Source organism: Notechis scutatus, chromosome 1 (genome assembly GCF_049901735.1).
Source record: "Notechis scutatus isolate UNSWTSFEM ecotype Mainland chromosome 1, rNotScu1.2, whole genome shotgun sequence".
NCBI lineage: Eukaryota > Metazoa > Chordata > Lepidosauria > Squamata > Elapidae > Notechis > Notechis scutatus.
Genome location: NC_142009.1, coordinates 268,332,423 through 268,347,238, shown reverse-complemented (window position 1 = coordinate 268,347,238; position 14,816 = coordinate 268,332,423). Strand labels below are relative to the sequence as shown.

At 39.0% G+C, this 14,816-nt stretch overlaps 1 protein-coding gene across 3 annotated transcripts in view; it reads right to left on the bottom strand.

The window, feature by feature from the left end:
* Positions 1 to 346: 346 nt before the first annotated feature.
* CREB3L1 (cAMP responsive element binding protein 3 like 1) overlaps positions 347 to 14,816 on the bottom strand; it is a 95,907-nt gene continuing 81,437 nt past the window's right edge. For all 3 annotated transcript variants that reach the window (XM_026671262.2, XM_087951303.1, XM_087951304.1), the window contains 4 exons: positions 9,987 to 10,086; positions 7,383 to 7,503; positions 2,865 to 3,129; positions 347 to 1,964 (listed from right to left, as the gene is read on the bottom strand). In XM_026671262.2, the coding sequence (XP_026527047.2) occupies positions 1,928 to 1,964; positions 2,865 to 3,129; positions 7,383 to 7,503; positions 9,987 to 10,086 (523 nt within the window). In that variant the 3' untranslated portion in view covers positions 347 to 1,927. The remainder of the gene's footprint in view (positions 1,965 to 2,864; positions 3,130 to 7,382; positions 7,504 to 9,986; positions 10,087 to 14,816) is intronic.

The following is a 14,816-nucleotide window of genomic DNA, read 5'->3' as shown; positions in this document are numbered from 1 at the left end:
TTCATTTGTTTTAGAAAGCAAATATCCTTTTCTCACAAGAGTGAAATTAGGTCTCCTGCAATATGACTTTACCCATCAATTATATGTAATATGGCAGTTGATTATTACCAGGCAGTGACTGCAGGATTGGAAAGATAGATTGAAGAGGGGAGCTGCTCTCATAATTTCTCTGTAATGCAAGTTCTGCACAAGCCTTCAGAGAAGCCCTTTTGGCTCTGATAGAGGACCTCTGCTCATGAAGGGAGGGTGAAGCTGTCACGATTCAGGGATGGATAGTGGGCCTACACATACGTTTACTAAACTAATAACCTCTCAGTTAAATAATGAACAATCTGAACAACAGAGATGATGCTGCATCTTTTTTTTTAATTTTGCTGCTTGAAAGCGACTGCAGAGCCAAGAGAAGAAGGAAAGAGCGATATATTAGAAACAAACAGGGCAAACAGCAGTTGCTAGACTGAGTGGAAACAGTATGTTGCAAAGGGAGGAAATTCATAGATGCAAAGCCCGCAATAACTCTTAATAAAATACAATACAGAAAATAGGACTTAAGGATCTCCAAAATACATTATCTTAAAGAGTTGGCAATAATACAAAATAAAATTCATTATGTACAAACAATTTCTGCTTTTGGTCTCTGTACAACAATATGAATTTGAGGCACATGTGGACAATTCTCAGAAGTTGTGACTAATGGCAAGGATATCAAGGATACCCACTTGTTGAGAAGTGGTTCTTTATGCTGGTTTCAGATTTTTGAGAGGCGGATACATAGAAAGTTGTGGGGTTTGTCCTAGTGGACTTTAATGAAGAATTGCTGGGGAAAATTTCTGTATGTTGACTATTGAAATGGCAATCGTTGGAGAACTATGCTGATCTACCTGTCCCAAATGCATATATGTAAGTTTGCACATGTGTATATTGTGGGGGTGGGAGACATCAAGATGCCCACTATCTTTGCTCCTCTGCATGTTGAGGAGGAACATTTATAGAAATGGTCAAACAAAATTTCTTAGTTCATATGGAGACTGGGCCAGATGGCAATCTCATCTTTTAAAGGGAACAGTGTAAGATAAAGAAGGACCTCCTTAGAATGGGCTGCTGTTGGACTATTTGAAAGAAAAGCCAAAGTTTAAAAAACACTTAACAAATATCAAAAATTGCAATAATTTTTTGAAAAGCTCCTTATTCAGAACTAAATCTTCAGATTGTGTCTCCAATCATCAGGTAAAAGGACTGATTTTACTGATTATGATTTGTATTCATGAGAAAGACTTTTTAGAAGACTATTTTTTTTCTTTATCAGGACATAAACATGATATGGAATCTGATTCACGTGGTGATGTCATATTTGATCAGCAAAAAGTATCTTTTTGAAATATCCTCTTATCCGGAAATTTAATTGTAAAGTATACAACTATGTAAAAAAACTAATGCAAAAATCTGAAAAATCAGTAGATGAACAGGAATGTTTTTGCTGACATAGAAACAAAAATTATTTGGGAATGATGGAGTTTGGTGGTAGACTTCAATCATAAGTGAAAATGCATTAGGGGGTGGAAGTGCTACCCCTGATGATGGAAAATGTGAAACCTGACACAAAGATCAGTATTAATACCAGGGCCTATGTATGAGCAAATAAGAGGTTAAACTCAAGGCCAGCTTGGAACTGTCTAGGTAGGACATCTCCTTCCACAGTGCAAGCCTGTTCAGTTTACTCAGAAATAATCCCCACCCAGTTGTATTTATGAGTCTGTCAGTTTAGACCTGCAATCCAACCCCTCAATCTTGCAATCCTAGTCATGCTTATTTAGAATTAAGAATGATGTTTACTTCTAGGTAAGCATGCAAAGGATTGCAACGCCAGTCACATCACTAGGAAAGGATCCTGCATCCAGATGGAAGAGGCCCGGAGAGTTTGCAGCTGCTACAAATATTCAGCTGTGTCACTGGAGGCTCCATCTCTGCAGAAAACATAAAATCAAAACATTAGCCATTTATTTTACTACCTCTAGTTCCATCTTCATATCAGTCAAATACTGTTGAGTGGATCACTTGATTGGACACTCAACACTTGATTGGATTCTTTGGCAGATTATTTCAGTTCCTCAGAATATCTCTCCATTATTTTTGGTTGTCCTAGTCTCACATATAGTGTCAGATATTATACTTGCCACAGTCTGTCACAAATTGAATAGCAAAAGGTTCTCTCTCAGTACTATAGCTAAACACATGTGTCTGCAAAGAACCCTTAGCTCAATTCCTAGAAATGGTTAAAAAAAGGGTTAATTAGCAGGTGACAGAAATGATAGAGCCTAGTAATTCCTAAGATTCTTTGGAAAAGGCCAATCCAATCAATCTGAAATACATTTACAGCTTGTGTCTACTCTGATTTTTAATATATTTTTGATAGACATTGAAAATTGCTTTCTGTTAATTGAGGTTTCCATAGTCCATAGAGCTTCTTTTCCTGAGATTTTGGGGCAAATCAGATAATTTACAATTGGAGAAAAAGAACCAAAAATAATTTATTCTAGTTTGAGCTTTTGTGGTGCAGAGCATGCCATAACGCATCTCCACAAAGTACCACACAACTCCTTAATTGTTTCCGCTGCAGCAGATCAATAGTGCTACCCTGCCGGAAATTGAGAATGAGAAAGTCCAACTTGTTCTTTGTCTTTAATTGCTAATTGGCAGAAATCAGCAATGATGATTATAGACTAATAAAAACAAGCACAATTAGCTTCTAGGGTCTGCAATCACTGAATGCCTAGGCCTAGGAATTGGTTAAAAATGAGACAAATTTATTTTAAGGTCTGGATAGGAATGGAAGTCTTGATACAAACAATCACAAATCTGCTTACCTCTCATGGAAGCTTTTCTTGGAATGAATAAGGGTTGAGCTGGTCTGATTCTGATTTGGATCTGTAAGAGGGGTTTTGTTCAGATACTTGACTGTTTCATAAGCCGCAGCCAGGGTACTGTGCACGTCCGCTTGTGGCTGCTTCTCTTCTTCCCCATTTTTTTCAGCTTCCCACTCTTCGGGATGCTCCACAGAAATGAAGGAGCTGTAAGTCTCCTCTAAGGAGCCCCTGTGCTCATCATAGAACAGCAGGTTCCGTGATTGGACTGCAAAAAAGAAGAGCTTCGTTAAACAGCAAAAAGACATTGCCCATTTATTTGCTATGTCTTCATAGCAATAAATGTCATCCTTGTAATTTCTGCCTGTCACGAAATTACATAACAATCAAGCTGCCAAATAATTGCTGAAAATCTAATACAGTTTGGCTCATTCCTACTTTCTACAATATTAATAATAAGGCTATTCTATGAGGTCTCATCATTTGGCTTCAAGAAATAAACAGCAAAAAGCAAGTCTCTTCCTCAAACCCCTCATTTGAGTGCAAAGTTTAATCCTGTTGACTGTTAAGTCTTCAAAATACCACCATTTATAATAAAATGGGGTTCCCCCCCTCTTTTTACAACCCTGTGTTCCCTTAATTCATGATAGAGTCAGGTGGACAGAATGTAGCTGAGCATTTACTGGCCAGATATCCTTCCTGACACCTATATGGAGTTCGTAGCAGATATTTTTCCTTTGTGCCTTGAGAGAGAAACATCTGCCACTATCTAGCATTGAACTCTCAAATAGGAGGTGAGCATCTTCATCACTAGGCCACCACACCACTTTGTAATAAAATGCTTTGTAATTGTTTTAAAACAATACAGATAATTTAATACAGTTTTCAGACAACTGATGGACTCAGTGCCAGCAGAAGTGATGCTAATGTACAGTAAAAATATGTATGTATTAATTGCAGGTTTTGTAGATATAATACTTATGTAAACAATACGGTTTTCAAATTATAGTCATAATCTGCAGTACTATGTACATAAGGATATTTGCTTGGTACTGTATGAAGAATATCTATACCAACACAAGAGGTTTCTAGCGTCCGGTAAAAATTATGCCTATACAATGGAAAAGCTATTTATTTAGTTCAGAAATATAATCAACTTTAATAGCAGTGCATAAGACAGGGCTGGCCTTGCTATTTCCATTTCTGAGATTGGTATGTAAAATTTAGAATGAGGAGTTTTATTTAACTTTATTTAAACATGAGTTTTTAAAGGGTATAAAAGAAATGGTCATGTACATTTTTGGTTCATTTTTATTATGGTGATCCAGATTCTTGGGAGAAAGTTAAAGTGAAGATGTTACTATTTTACTGTATTATATTATACCACCCAAATATGGAATTTGTCCATCAATGAGCTCTGGAAATAGCATGCCTCTGCTTCAGATTGATAAGTTTTATGATAAAGTCCGATCTGAACTTCACAGAACATGCAAGAAATTTGCTGCTTGTGGTTAGAAACTAGAATGCCCTAATTGGAGATATTAAGGAAGAAAATCTAATTGGACTGTGTAGTCCCAGAAAATGAAACGAAGGAAGATTTTTCAATTTCTGTCAATCCAATATGCACGGACATCACTGGACAGAATACACATAAATCAATGTACAATGAGGTGGAAGAATTCAGTTATAACAGCAGATACGTGGCCAGGGGCTGACTGTGGAAGAGATCATGAACTGCTCATGTTCGAGTTCCAAGTCAACCTAAAGTAAAGCTGAACTAGAAGAAGCATGCCAACCAGTGTCCATGATAACGATCTGTTAAGAAAAACATCAGGAATTGCTTTGAAATCCTGAAACTCATTGATAGGGAACCAGAGGAACTGTGGAGTTAGATCAATGTAATCGTTAAGGATGAAAAAGAAACTGCTGAAGTAAAAAAAAAAATAGTAAGAAGGCAAATTGATTGTTAGAACATAGGAAACTGCCAAGAAAAGAAGCCAAAATCAAGAAAGACAAAAATCTCAGGAAGGTCTTCAGTTCTAACCAAACTGTGCCAGCAAATCTGGAATACAAAACTGTGGCTAGCAGATGGGAAGGTTTGTCTAAGGACCAATACTAAAGAAAGAAGGCTTAATAGAGTGTGAAAACAATCATAAATATCTTTAATTTCAAGATCATTCAGGGCAGATCAGAATTGTACGTGGAAATGGAATTGCCAAAAATTCAAGCTGGCTTTAGAAGAGGCCAGGGAATAAAAGGCATTGTTGCTAATGCAGATTGAATAACTGAGAACACAAAAACATTAAGAAGAAATTAATATATGCTTCATTGTATATAGAAAGGCCTTCAACTGTGTCAACTATGTTAAGATCTGGAATGTGCTTTGGAAAATGTGAATCCCAGAACATCCTGTGATCTTATGCAAAACCTGTATCCTTCCCAGTATGGCCAAACAGACTAGGTCAGAGTTGACAGAGGAATAAGACAAGCAGGGGTGGGATTCTACAGGTTTGCACCTATTTGCTAGAACCGGTTGTTAACATTCTAAGCAGTTCGGAGAACTGGTTGTTAGAAGAAATTATTGGCCTAATCCTGTAAGGAAGGCAGGAAGGAAACATTCTGGTGTTGCTTACAGAAACTGCCTCTCCGTTAACCTTTTTTACATTATTGGCAGGACTAGACTTCCTGTCTCTGGAACTTCTCTGGAGTTTTTTCCCCCTCCTTTGCTGGTACTTTGCTTGTGTGGAGTGACCATTCAAAGTTACAATGGCACTGAAAAAAGTGACTTATAACCATTTTTCACACTTAGGACTATTGCAGCATCCCCACAGTCATGAAAGGCCAGGCGAGGAGATGCATGCCTCAATGTGAGTGATATTGAGTTGGCCACGCCCAGCCAGTAACATTACTACCAAGCCACGCCCACCAACTAAGCCATGCCCACAGAACCGGTTGTTAAAAAAATTGAATCCCACCCCTGAAGACAAGGCTATATACTCCCCCTTTATTTATTCAGACTATACACCAAACATACTGTACATGAAGGGAAACTGAATTGGAAGAAGGTTAGAAAATTTAAAATTGGAGGAATAAATATAAATAACCTGTGTGATAAAGCTATTCTGCAATATGCTCAATGTGTAGCTACCCTTAAATAGAAATCACGACTGAGGCAAAATGTGGCTGCTAATTGGTATAGGTTATAGAGGTCGTGGGTGTCTGCACTGGAAAATCTGTACAAGATGTCAGTTGCCTGTCATACACAATTTGAAACACTGGTGTTGATCTTTAAAATCCTAAAGAGCTTAATACGGTATCTGTGCATATCATCTCTGTCTTACAAATCTACTGAGTTGCTTACATCAGCAGAAGTCCTTCTGAAGATATCCTAGCTGCCAGAATTTGGCTGTCTGTTATATGAGAGGAGGCCTTCTCTTGTCTGATTTCCAGGCCACAGAAAGTTCTCCCTAGGGCAGTCAGTGGCTGCTTTCCTACTCCCATTATTTACAAAAATGGTAAGAATACATCATTTAACTATTTGTTTTTAATTGTTAATCTGTTTTAATGATAATAACTTTAACTCTACTGATTTTAGTGTTCTGCATTTTGATTAATTGGTGGAAACCACTTCGAGTACTATTACCTAATTGTAAGGAGAAAAATAGATATGAATTTAATAATAAACAAAAACAAGGTAAGTTAATATTTGAGAAAAAGAAACAAAAATTTGGAACTTTATCACACACTGGACATGAATTAATGACTATGAAAAAATAAATTGCAACCAAAACCTCTGAAGGACAAGTTACCTCAAAATTTAATTATCCCAGTACTGGACAAATTACTGCCCATTGGCCAGAAATGGCTAGAATTTACTTCTTTTCATTGCTCCATGAAATCACACTGCTGAAATTTGGAGCACAATGGCCCAATTTGAGGGCTGCAATTCATGTGTGTAAGTTAAATAAGGTTGGGAATAGGAATATATCGACATCAGCCATTCCATTAATTCCAATACTTTGGGTGGTTTGGGGTGTTTATGGGTGGAAATTAGATGTGGAAGGCTCTAGGAGGCTGGGGTGGGTGGTGGAGCAAATTTATTCTTGCTCTTGCCAATATTGTCTCTAAATTGCCCTCCCCAATTATTTCAGGTGATTATTCAAGATTATTTCAGGTGATTATTCAAGTTACAGATTTTTTTAGGCTTGAAATGGGAGTGCTTTGCCTCACAAAGGCTTCTCATCCCATTTGTATCCTTAAGCAAATGAACAGGATGCAAAAAATAAAAGCCTCTACACTTTTAATAACATTGTTGGGCCACCAAGTGTCCTTAGAAATTAGAAGAGCAGAGGCCCCGCAGCTCAAACTTCCAAACTCTCCCTGTCCCTGCAATATCATGATATATCTCTGTGGATAAAACAAACCATGATGGGGTTATCCCTGGAAAAGAAGGATCATTAAGCATTAAAGAAGCATTAAAGAAGCTTTTAGTAATGAAGGAAAAGTTCACATTGGACTCACTTTTACTTGTTGTGTAAATGTCTGGCGTCGGAGCTGCTTTTACTGTTTGTGATGTTGTTGAGAATTCTGGGAGACATGGCATCATGGAGCCCAAAACCAGAACAAAGCACAGCACCAGGACCTATGGGAGAAAACACATAATAGAAATATTCAGTGTTCTGATTGAATAAAAAGGACACTTGAAGAGATGAATAGTAAGAAAGAGAAGAGATGGAAATCACCAAAACAACTTTGTAATGAAGAAGTGACTATAACAAGGAAAACCCAATCTCATTTCTCTATTGAGCCCTGAAGTTTACGGGTGATTTCCTGTGGAAAAGTTGGGATATAGATGTAATAAATGAAACACATTTAGGAAAATCAATAGATTTCCACTTTATGGATACAGGTTTAAAAATTTAGATGGGTTTACAAGAATTCTAAGAACAGATTTGAACTTGTAATAATTCCAGTCTATTTATCACTGGGAAGTTTTATTTATTTATATATCACCTTTAAAAACCACCCATCTCCTTCACAGAGCAACTCTAAGTTAGTGGCAAATACATTCATAGGCTTTTCAAAATCATATCAGGCTTCAGCATATACACTCAGTATATTTTTCATCCAGCCCTATAATTATATGCTATAGGTCAGAGTTCAGGAATAGTCCATACTGAGCCTGCCACTGAACATTGCATCCTTTGGTCCACGCTACAAACACATCTTTAAGTAAGAATAGACCTACTGAAACAATACTCTTTTTCTGCTCATCTAGAATTGATATTCTCTCCCCAGCAAGTGATATAGGGATGAAGAAAGTTATCATCTGCTGAATTTTTGCCTATCAGGAAGAAGTTACTCACAGACCCAGAATACTTTACCAGAAAAAGGAGAAAACTTTAAAGTTGTAATGAAAGAAAAAAAAAGAGGGGGATGGGAAGTTTGGCTCGATTCATCGAATAATAATCTTTTATTGGGTCACTTTGAATCTGCAGCACAGAGAATGCATATCTGGAGCTGCCTTTATTTTTGCCAGAATGGAACAAAAGTAAATTACATTTTAAACTTATTCAACTTTCATTTAAAATTGATAGAAAAATTGTACCATTATGTTTTTACAATGAATTTTCCTGTGACAGCTATAAAATGCATGTCAGCTTTAGCTATTTTTATACCAGAGGTAAGAGCCCATTAGCATTCATTAGAAAAATTCCTTGGTTTGGAGTGGGAAGCGAGGAGGATGAACCACACTGATGGTTACAGGAAGGAACATTACTCATTCTATGAAGTTTGCAATCTAGATCTTATGCTATGGATTCAGCATATGCAGAAATACCATAATTCAAGCTACATTTGGGGATTAGAAAATAAATATATAAATTCTCCTGACATAATAGCTAACAAAACTTCATTCGAAATGAGGAATAGAGGAAGGGGAAGCAAGTTGATCAGGGCACTACCATCTAAGCAAGTAAGCTCAAAGTATTCATTCCTACTGTTCTTATACTGCAATAGTGACTCTACAATACTAAGGGCAATTTCACACTGCAGCCTATGTTGCTCATCTCATATAATGTCCTGGCTGTTTCTTTAATCCTCAGCAATGTGACTGAGGAGATTCTTAGTCCAAATTGCAGCCATGTGCTGTTACCCCTTCAAGGTAATCCAAACACAAAGAAGCACAACCTTGAGTACTAATTCTATCTTTATTGTAAGGTTGCATTAGCAGAATCTTGCACGCCTCCTGTCCCTTACTCCTACTCTCCTGACAACTGGAGAGGGTCCCTTCTGAGATGTTTTTTTTTTTTAACTTTCCTCCTTTGGGTTCAAATTTTGTTTATTGTTCCCCCTGCCTATAACTTTTCCTCCTGTCTCCCAAGGTCATTCTCACATACCATTATACTATGTAAGACTTGATTGGCCACTACCTTGCTTTGTGTTTTTTCCCCCATCCCTACAGGGAAGAAAGCCTGAAAGGCTGGCTGACTCCTGTGCAGAATGGCTTGTCTTTCCCTTTCAGGGATGTTCCTTCCTCATGACTCGCTGGGCCTTTCTTTTGCTTTCCACACAGATGCCTTCATCACCATCCCTTTCCCACATTACGTCCTTGGACACTAACTCAAACCCTTTCTATTCTTTTTTCCCCCTAAGGATACCAATATTTATAACCTCAGGATTGTAAAAATAAATCACTGTCAAGCAGCGGAGATCGAAATCTTGGACAGCTGAGGAAGAAAATGGCCACCCTGGGCACCAATCAGCTATTGGGAGAGAGGGAGCATATCAGATATTGGAGCCAACCAAGGTGGAGGTTGTTACTAGAATGGAACAAATTTTCAGAGATCATCTACTCTGAGGAGCTTCAGATTCCCAGATCAAAAAACACTGTTTTGATTTGAAGCTGTAAATATGAGTGAGGTGAACATTTGTAATAGACCAGGAAGGGAAGACAACATCATTTTCTGCCTTCAGGAAGTGATGAGCATTCTTTATTACAATGGGCCAGACAGCAAGTGGGTAATCTAACCTTAACTTTGCAAAATTTCAAAGCCAAGATCACTATGAATGGAAGATGATATGTCTACAAAGAAAGTTTAAAAAGAATACTATGGTAAACCTTACCATCAGGCATGTTCCTGTCTGTGTAGAGACCATTTTGTATGGCCTGGAAACCTTCCCTGCAACCAGAGATTGTAGCTTTTGTAACTGCTGCAGAAGAGTCCTAGGAAATTAATTTAAAAAAAAAAAACTTTTTCATCATCATAAGAAAACACTTTAAAAAATTAAAAACTCTAAAAATAGTATGGTTTATGTCCTCCTATTAAAGTTACATTATTTATTTCTTTAATAGGTTTATATGGTTGTCCATCTCACAAAAAAAAATCTTTCCCTTTTGGTCCTTTTGAGTCAATGTTAATATGTGACAACTGCCTGGACTATTTCCTGCAGGGGCTTTTTTTTGTTTGTTGTTGTTGCTGCTTTATTCCTACAACTGAGAGAGTGACAAGGTTAGCCAGCTGATTTTGTACCTGAAGTGGGATTAGAACTCAAGGTCCACTAGTTTTTAGCCTGGTGCCTTAAACCATTACTTCAAATTGGTTCGACTAGATAGGGACTTTGCATTCCCAAAATGGGGACTTCTGGTCCAAATTGTTAATTTTTTTCCTGCCACAGCTACCAATAGTAAGATTAAACTTGATTAAGGTTATGGTGCTCTTGGCACAGAGATGTCTTCTTTGAGGTTTAATGATCAAATGATATTTTAAAACAGCTGTAATCTGATAATTCATCTAACAGATAACAGATAATCAGAGTTGGAAGGGACCTTGTAGGTTATCTAGTCCAACCTCCTGCCCAAGCGGGAGACCCTACACTATTTCTGACAAATGGCAGTCCAATCTCTTCTTGAAAGTCTCAAGTGATGGCGCTCCCACAACTTCCGAGGGCTAATAATAAATCATGTAGTAATAAATATCATGGAATATTTGAACTGGATTTGTATCTGAAAAGCTGGATACAGTTTCAGAAGAAGTACATTACAAAGAATACTTGCGAAGAATACTCTTAAGTGGAAGAAAAAGTACAAGAGACAAAGACTTGGGATTCTGAACCGAGAGTCCAGAACTGGTGGGAGAATCAGAGAAGGGTCATTACTTGTCCAGTAGATGGCAGTCATCAGCTATCAATAAAGCTATCAAATCTACTGAAAAGCACCTTTGAAAAACAGAATATGCTTCAAGCTTCCAGAATCCTAAGATGCTCTGTCTAACTATAAAGTAGGTATAAACTGCTGTTGAGCATAAGAGAAAAGCATCTGTTAGAGCCACTGAATGAGGGCAGAAAGCCCTGAATGAGGGCCACTGAATGAGGGCACAAATGGAGTGGAAAAGCTCAAGCACAAATGAAGATTATTTGAGGGGGCAGATTCTGGATAAAAAACTCAGAGTGCATTTAAAATGGTATCCATAGCACATTAAGCAAAAACAAGATTCCTTTTATTATTCACATGCTTATCTAGTGAGAGCATTTATTTGGTCACTGAATTCAAATAATAAATTGATACAAACTCTGAGCAATGACAAAAATACCAAAATCAAAATTCAACAATGCTAGCTAAAAACAGTTAATTAATTCCCAAAGACTTAGTATGATAAAAAAAAAAAAAAAGAATTCTGCAAAGATTCCCTCTGAAGCAGAAGCTGTGAATCTAGGAGGACTCCCAAATTGTATTATACTCCCACATGAAACTATATCACAGTCACGTATTGTCAGTAGGAGATTGTGTAGATATTTTTCTGTATTTTATAAGCAATTGCTTTGTTTAATTTTCACCTTTCATTGGAAGTTAAGCTAATTCTGAGGGATCTTGCTATTTTCCCTCATTTTTACATTGAGTAGATATTTGAGTTCCCTGCATGTCTTTTAGTCCAAGCAAATTCTTTGGGTTGAGATGTTGTTATGGAGGAGACTGTCCCTATGCAAGCAAAAACCAATTCTAGGGAAGATAAAGTACATAGATTTCTCCTTTCCAGCCATTATAATTTGTAAAATGAATTGGGAAGAGCAAAAACAGTGACCAATGAGAGACCCCCTTGAGTTCAGAAAATCGACAAATTTATAAGGGGTCTCTCTTGATTAAGGTTCAACTCCTGGCAACTAGATGATCCTATCAATGTTATTTTTGTGGCAACACAAGTTCTTTGCCATTACCTTCTTCTGAAATGGTTTTCAACTTCCAATCTAGTCTAAAGTCCAGAGACCTTTGTGATCTCTCATCTAATCAATTTTGATCTCACTTAGCTTTTTCAAGCTTGACTAGATGCTGTCATCTGCAGTGGCTTATCTTCTGCTAATATACATCTTCCCAAAGAACCTGTCAGCAATTAATTTCCCAAATGGGACTATGCTGTTTTCTTGGCTGTCTGTGCTATGTAGTATAACCCAGAAAACAAGTTCTCAACCAAAACAGTCAGCTCATAAGGTCTAGGAAGGAATAGCACTTCCTCATAGACCTCTAAATCTACAGGGATTTATTTCTCTGTCTCCAGTGGACTCAGGGCTCAATTAGTTGTTAGATCTCTCTACCCACAACCTTTCCAAACTATTACAGCAGAAGTTCAGGCCCTAATCAGTGAAATGAATAGTGAAGGTGCAACAGGGTTGCCTTACCATATTTTAAACCAGAGGTCTCCAAACTTGGCAAACTTTAAGATTTGTGGACTTCAACTCCCAGAATTCTCCATGAATTTAAGTCCACAAGTCTTCAAGCTGCCAAGTTTGGAGACCTCTGGTTTAAACTAAGAAAAGAAACATTTCCCTTTAAGTAAACCTCCACCCTCTCCTAATATGACAGTTATGTCTGGAAACTAAAACCACCTAATAGCTGTGCTTCCAAGAAATGAGCTTTAGCAAGAGATTCAGGGCACATTGCCTTCCTGACATTTTTTCCCGGTGTCCTTCAAATCTTGTTATCCTTATGTTTTGTGTCCTTGGCTATAAATGCATTTCCATAACTCTGGGTCACACCTGTTTGACATTGGCACACATCTTGCCAGTGAATCTTATCCTTGATTAAATCAACTAGCAGCCAGCTGTGTTGACCTACCATGCAGAAGAGTGAGGAGGCTGCATAAGCTTGCAAGTGTTGTGTACATGTGCTACATGCAGTATCTGGCCACCAAACTATATTTCAATACTTCTAGTATCCTCCCTATACCAAAGGCAGCTTATAGAGAGCAGAACAGTTCTGACTTCGGGTGCAATGCAGTATTGTGGCTTTGGTGCAACGGAAGGTAGTCTCCTGCCTCAGTACTGAAATATGGTTGAAACTCCTAATTATTTTGTGAACCTAGACTTAAGGAAGGAGCTCATTTGTCCTTCACTATATGTTGAAAAAGGGGTTGAGTCAGCCTGACAGAGGACAAGTGCCTAAAGATGTACTTTCTACTTGGCCCATTACCAATAAGAGCCACTCATCCACTTGCTGAGCACAGGAATGGTTGATGGCCTCCACCTATCGGCCAATCATAAATGCACCTCACACCTATGTTTCCCGGCTTCCGTTCAAAACTGCTATATTCTGACCTGAGCCATTTTGAGCCATTCAGAATGGATGATCTCCCTCTCTTCTTTCTACTCCAATAGCAGCCCAGCTCAGGTTGGTGGCAGTGCCTCAGAAATGCCTTCTCCGCCCCACTGGCTGGTTGCTCCCTAAGCAGCCATCTCATCTTAGGCTGTCAGTCTGCTCTGATCTCTGCTGGTTGGCAGTGGTTGATTTTTTTGTAATATTGGGTTGCTTCACTGATGACCTATTAAGTCAATGAGCTATCCTCCCCATTAGAAATTCTATTCAGGCCCTACATGCTCCCAGTGAGTATTCTTTTAGTCTCTGCCCAGGCTGGGTGAAGCATGTTCCCCTTACTTTCTGATCCCTACCCAGTGTCCTCAGTCAGGGGTGGGCTTCAAAAATATCAGCAACTAGTTCTTCTGCTGGGTGGGCGTGGCTAAGTCGGCCTCTTGCACCAGGGTGGGGGGCATTTTCACCTCCCCGGGCTCTGGAGGCTTTCCTCTGAGCCTGTGGGAGGGCAAAAATGGCCTCCCCCGGGCTCCAAAGGCCCTCTGGAGGCCAGAAACAGGCCTGTTTCTGCCCTTCCGGAGCCTCCAGGAATCCTTTTTTTTGCCCTCCCCGAACCTCCACGCGGGCCATGCATTTCCCCGGCATCCAAACGGGCTGCGTGGGACTCCTGGGAGGGGAGGGGAGGGGTGGGCGGGGCCAGTCAGGGGTGGGATTTGCCAGTTTGCCGAACCGACCATAAAACTAGCTACGGGTTCGCCCAAACCGGGGCAAACCACCCCTGCCCTCAGTACAGCAAAGCTTTGCTTTGCTTCACTTCTCTCTCCTTTACTTTTTAAAAAACTTGTTTAAATAGCAACATAGGCACAGGGCTTCTTTGTTTCTATGAAACTGGGGGATTACCAGTTCTAGCCTTCCATGGACCTACAGAGAAGCAGGGGAAGGAAAGAACAACTGTTGCCCTTTGCTTTAGTTTTTATAGCACCAGAATTATAATAGTACCGTGTTTCTCATATAATAAGGCCGGGTCTTATTTTTGTGTGAGCCCCGAAAAATGGCTAGGCCGTCTTTTGGGGTGACTTAATTCCCCCTTTGCATCTTCGGGCAGGCGGCGACAGCTTGGATGTTGACCTCGGCATTGGTGGGGCACTTCGTATCGGGGTCAATGCAGGCAGCACCATATCCGGTGTGCAACCAAAGTACTTCCTAATGGCAAGCCCCCACCATTCCCCCCATTTTGCATATTTTAATATAGGCCTTAATTTGAGAGGAGGGGCTTAATTTCATTTCATGCCTATAAAACATGCTGGGACTTCCTATTGGGGGAGGCCGTATTGTTGGAGAAACAGGGTACCAACAAAGGATTATTGCTGATGATG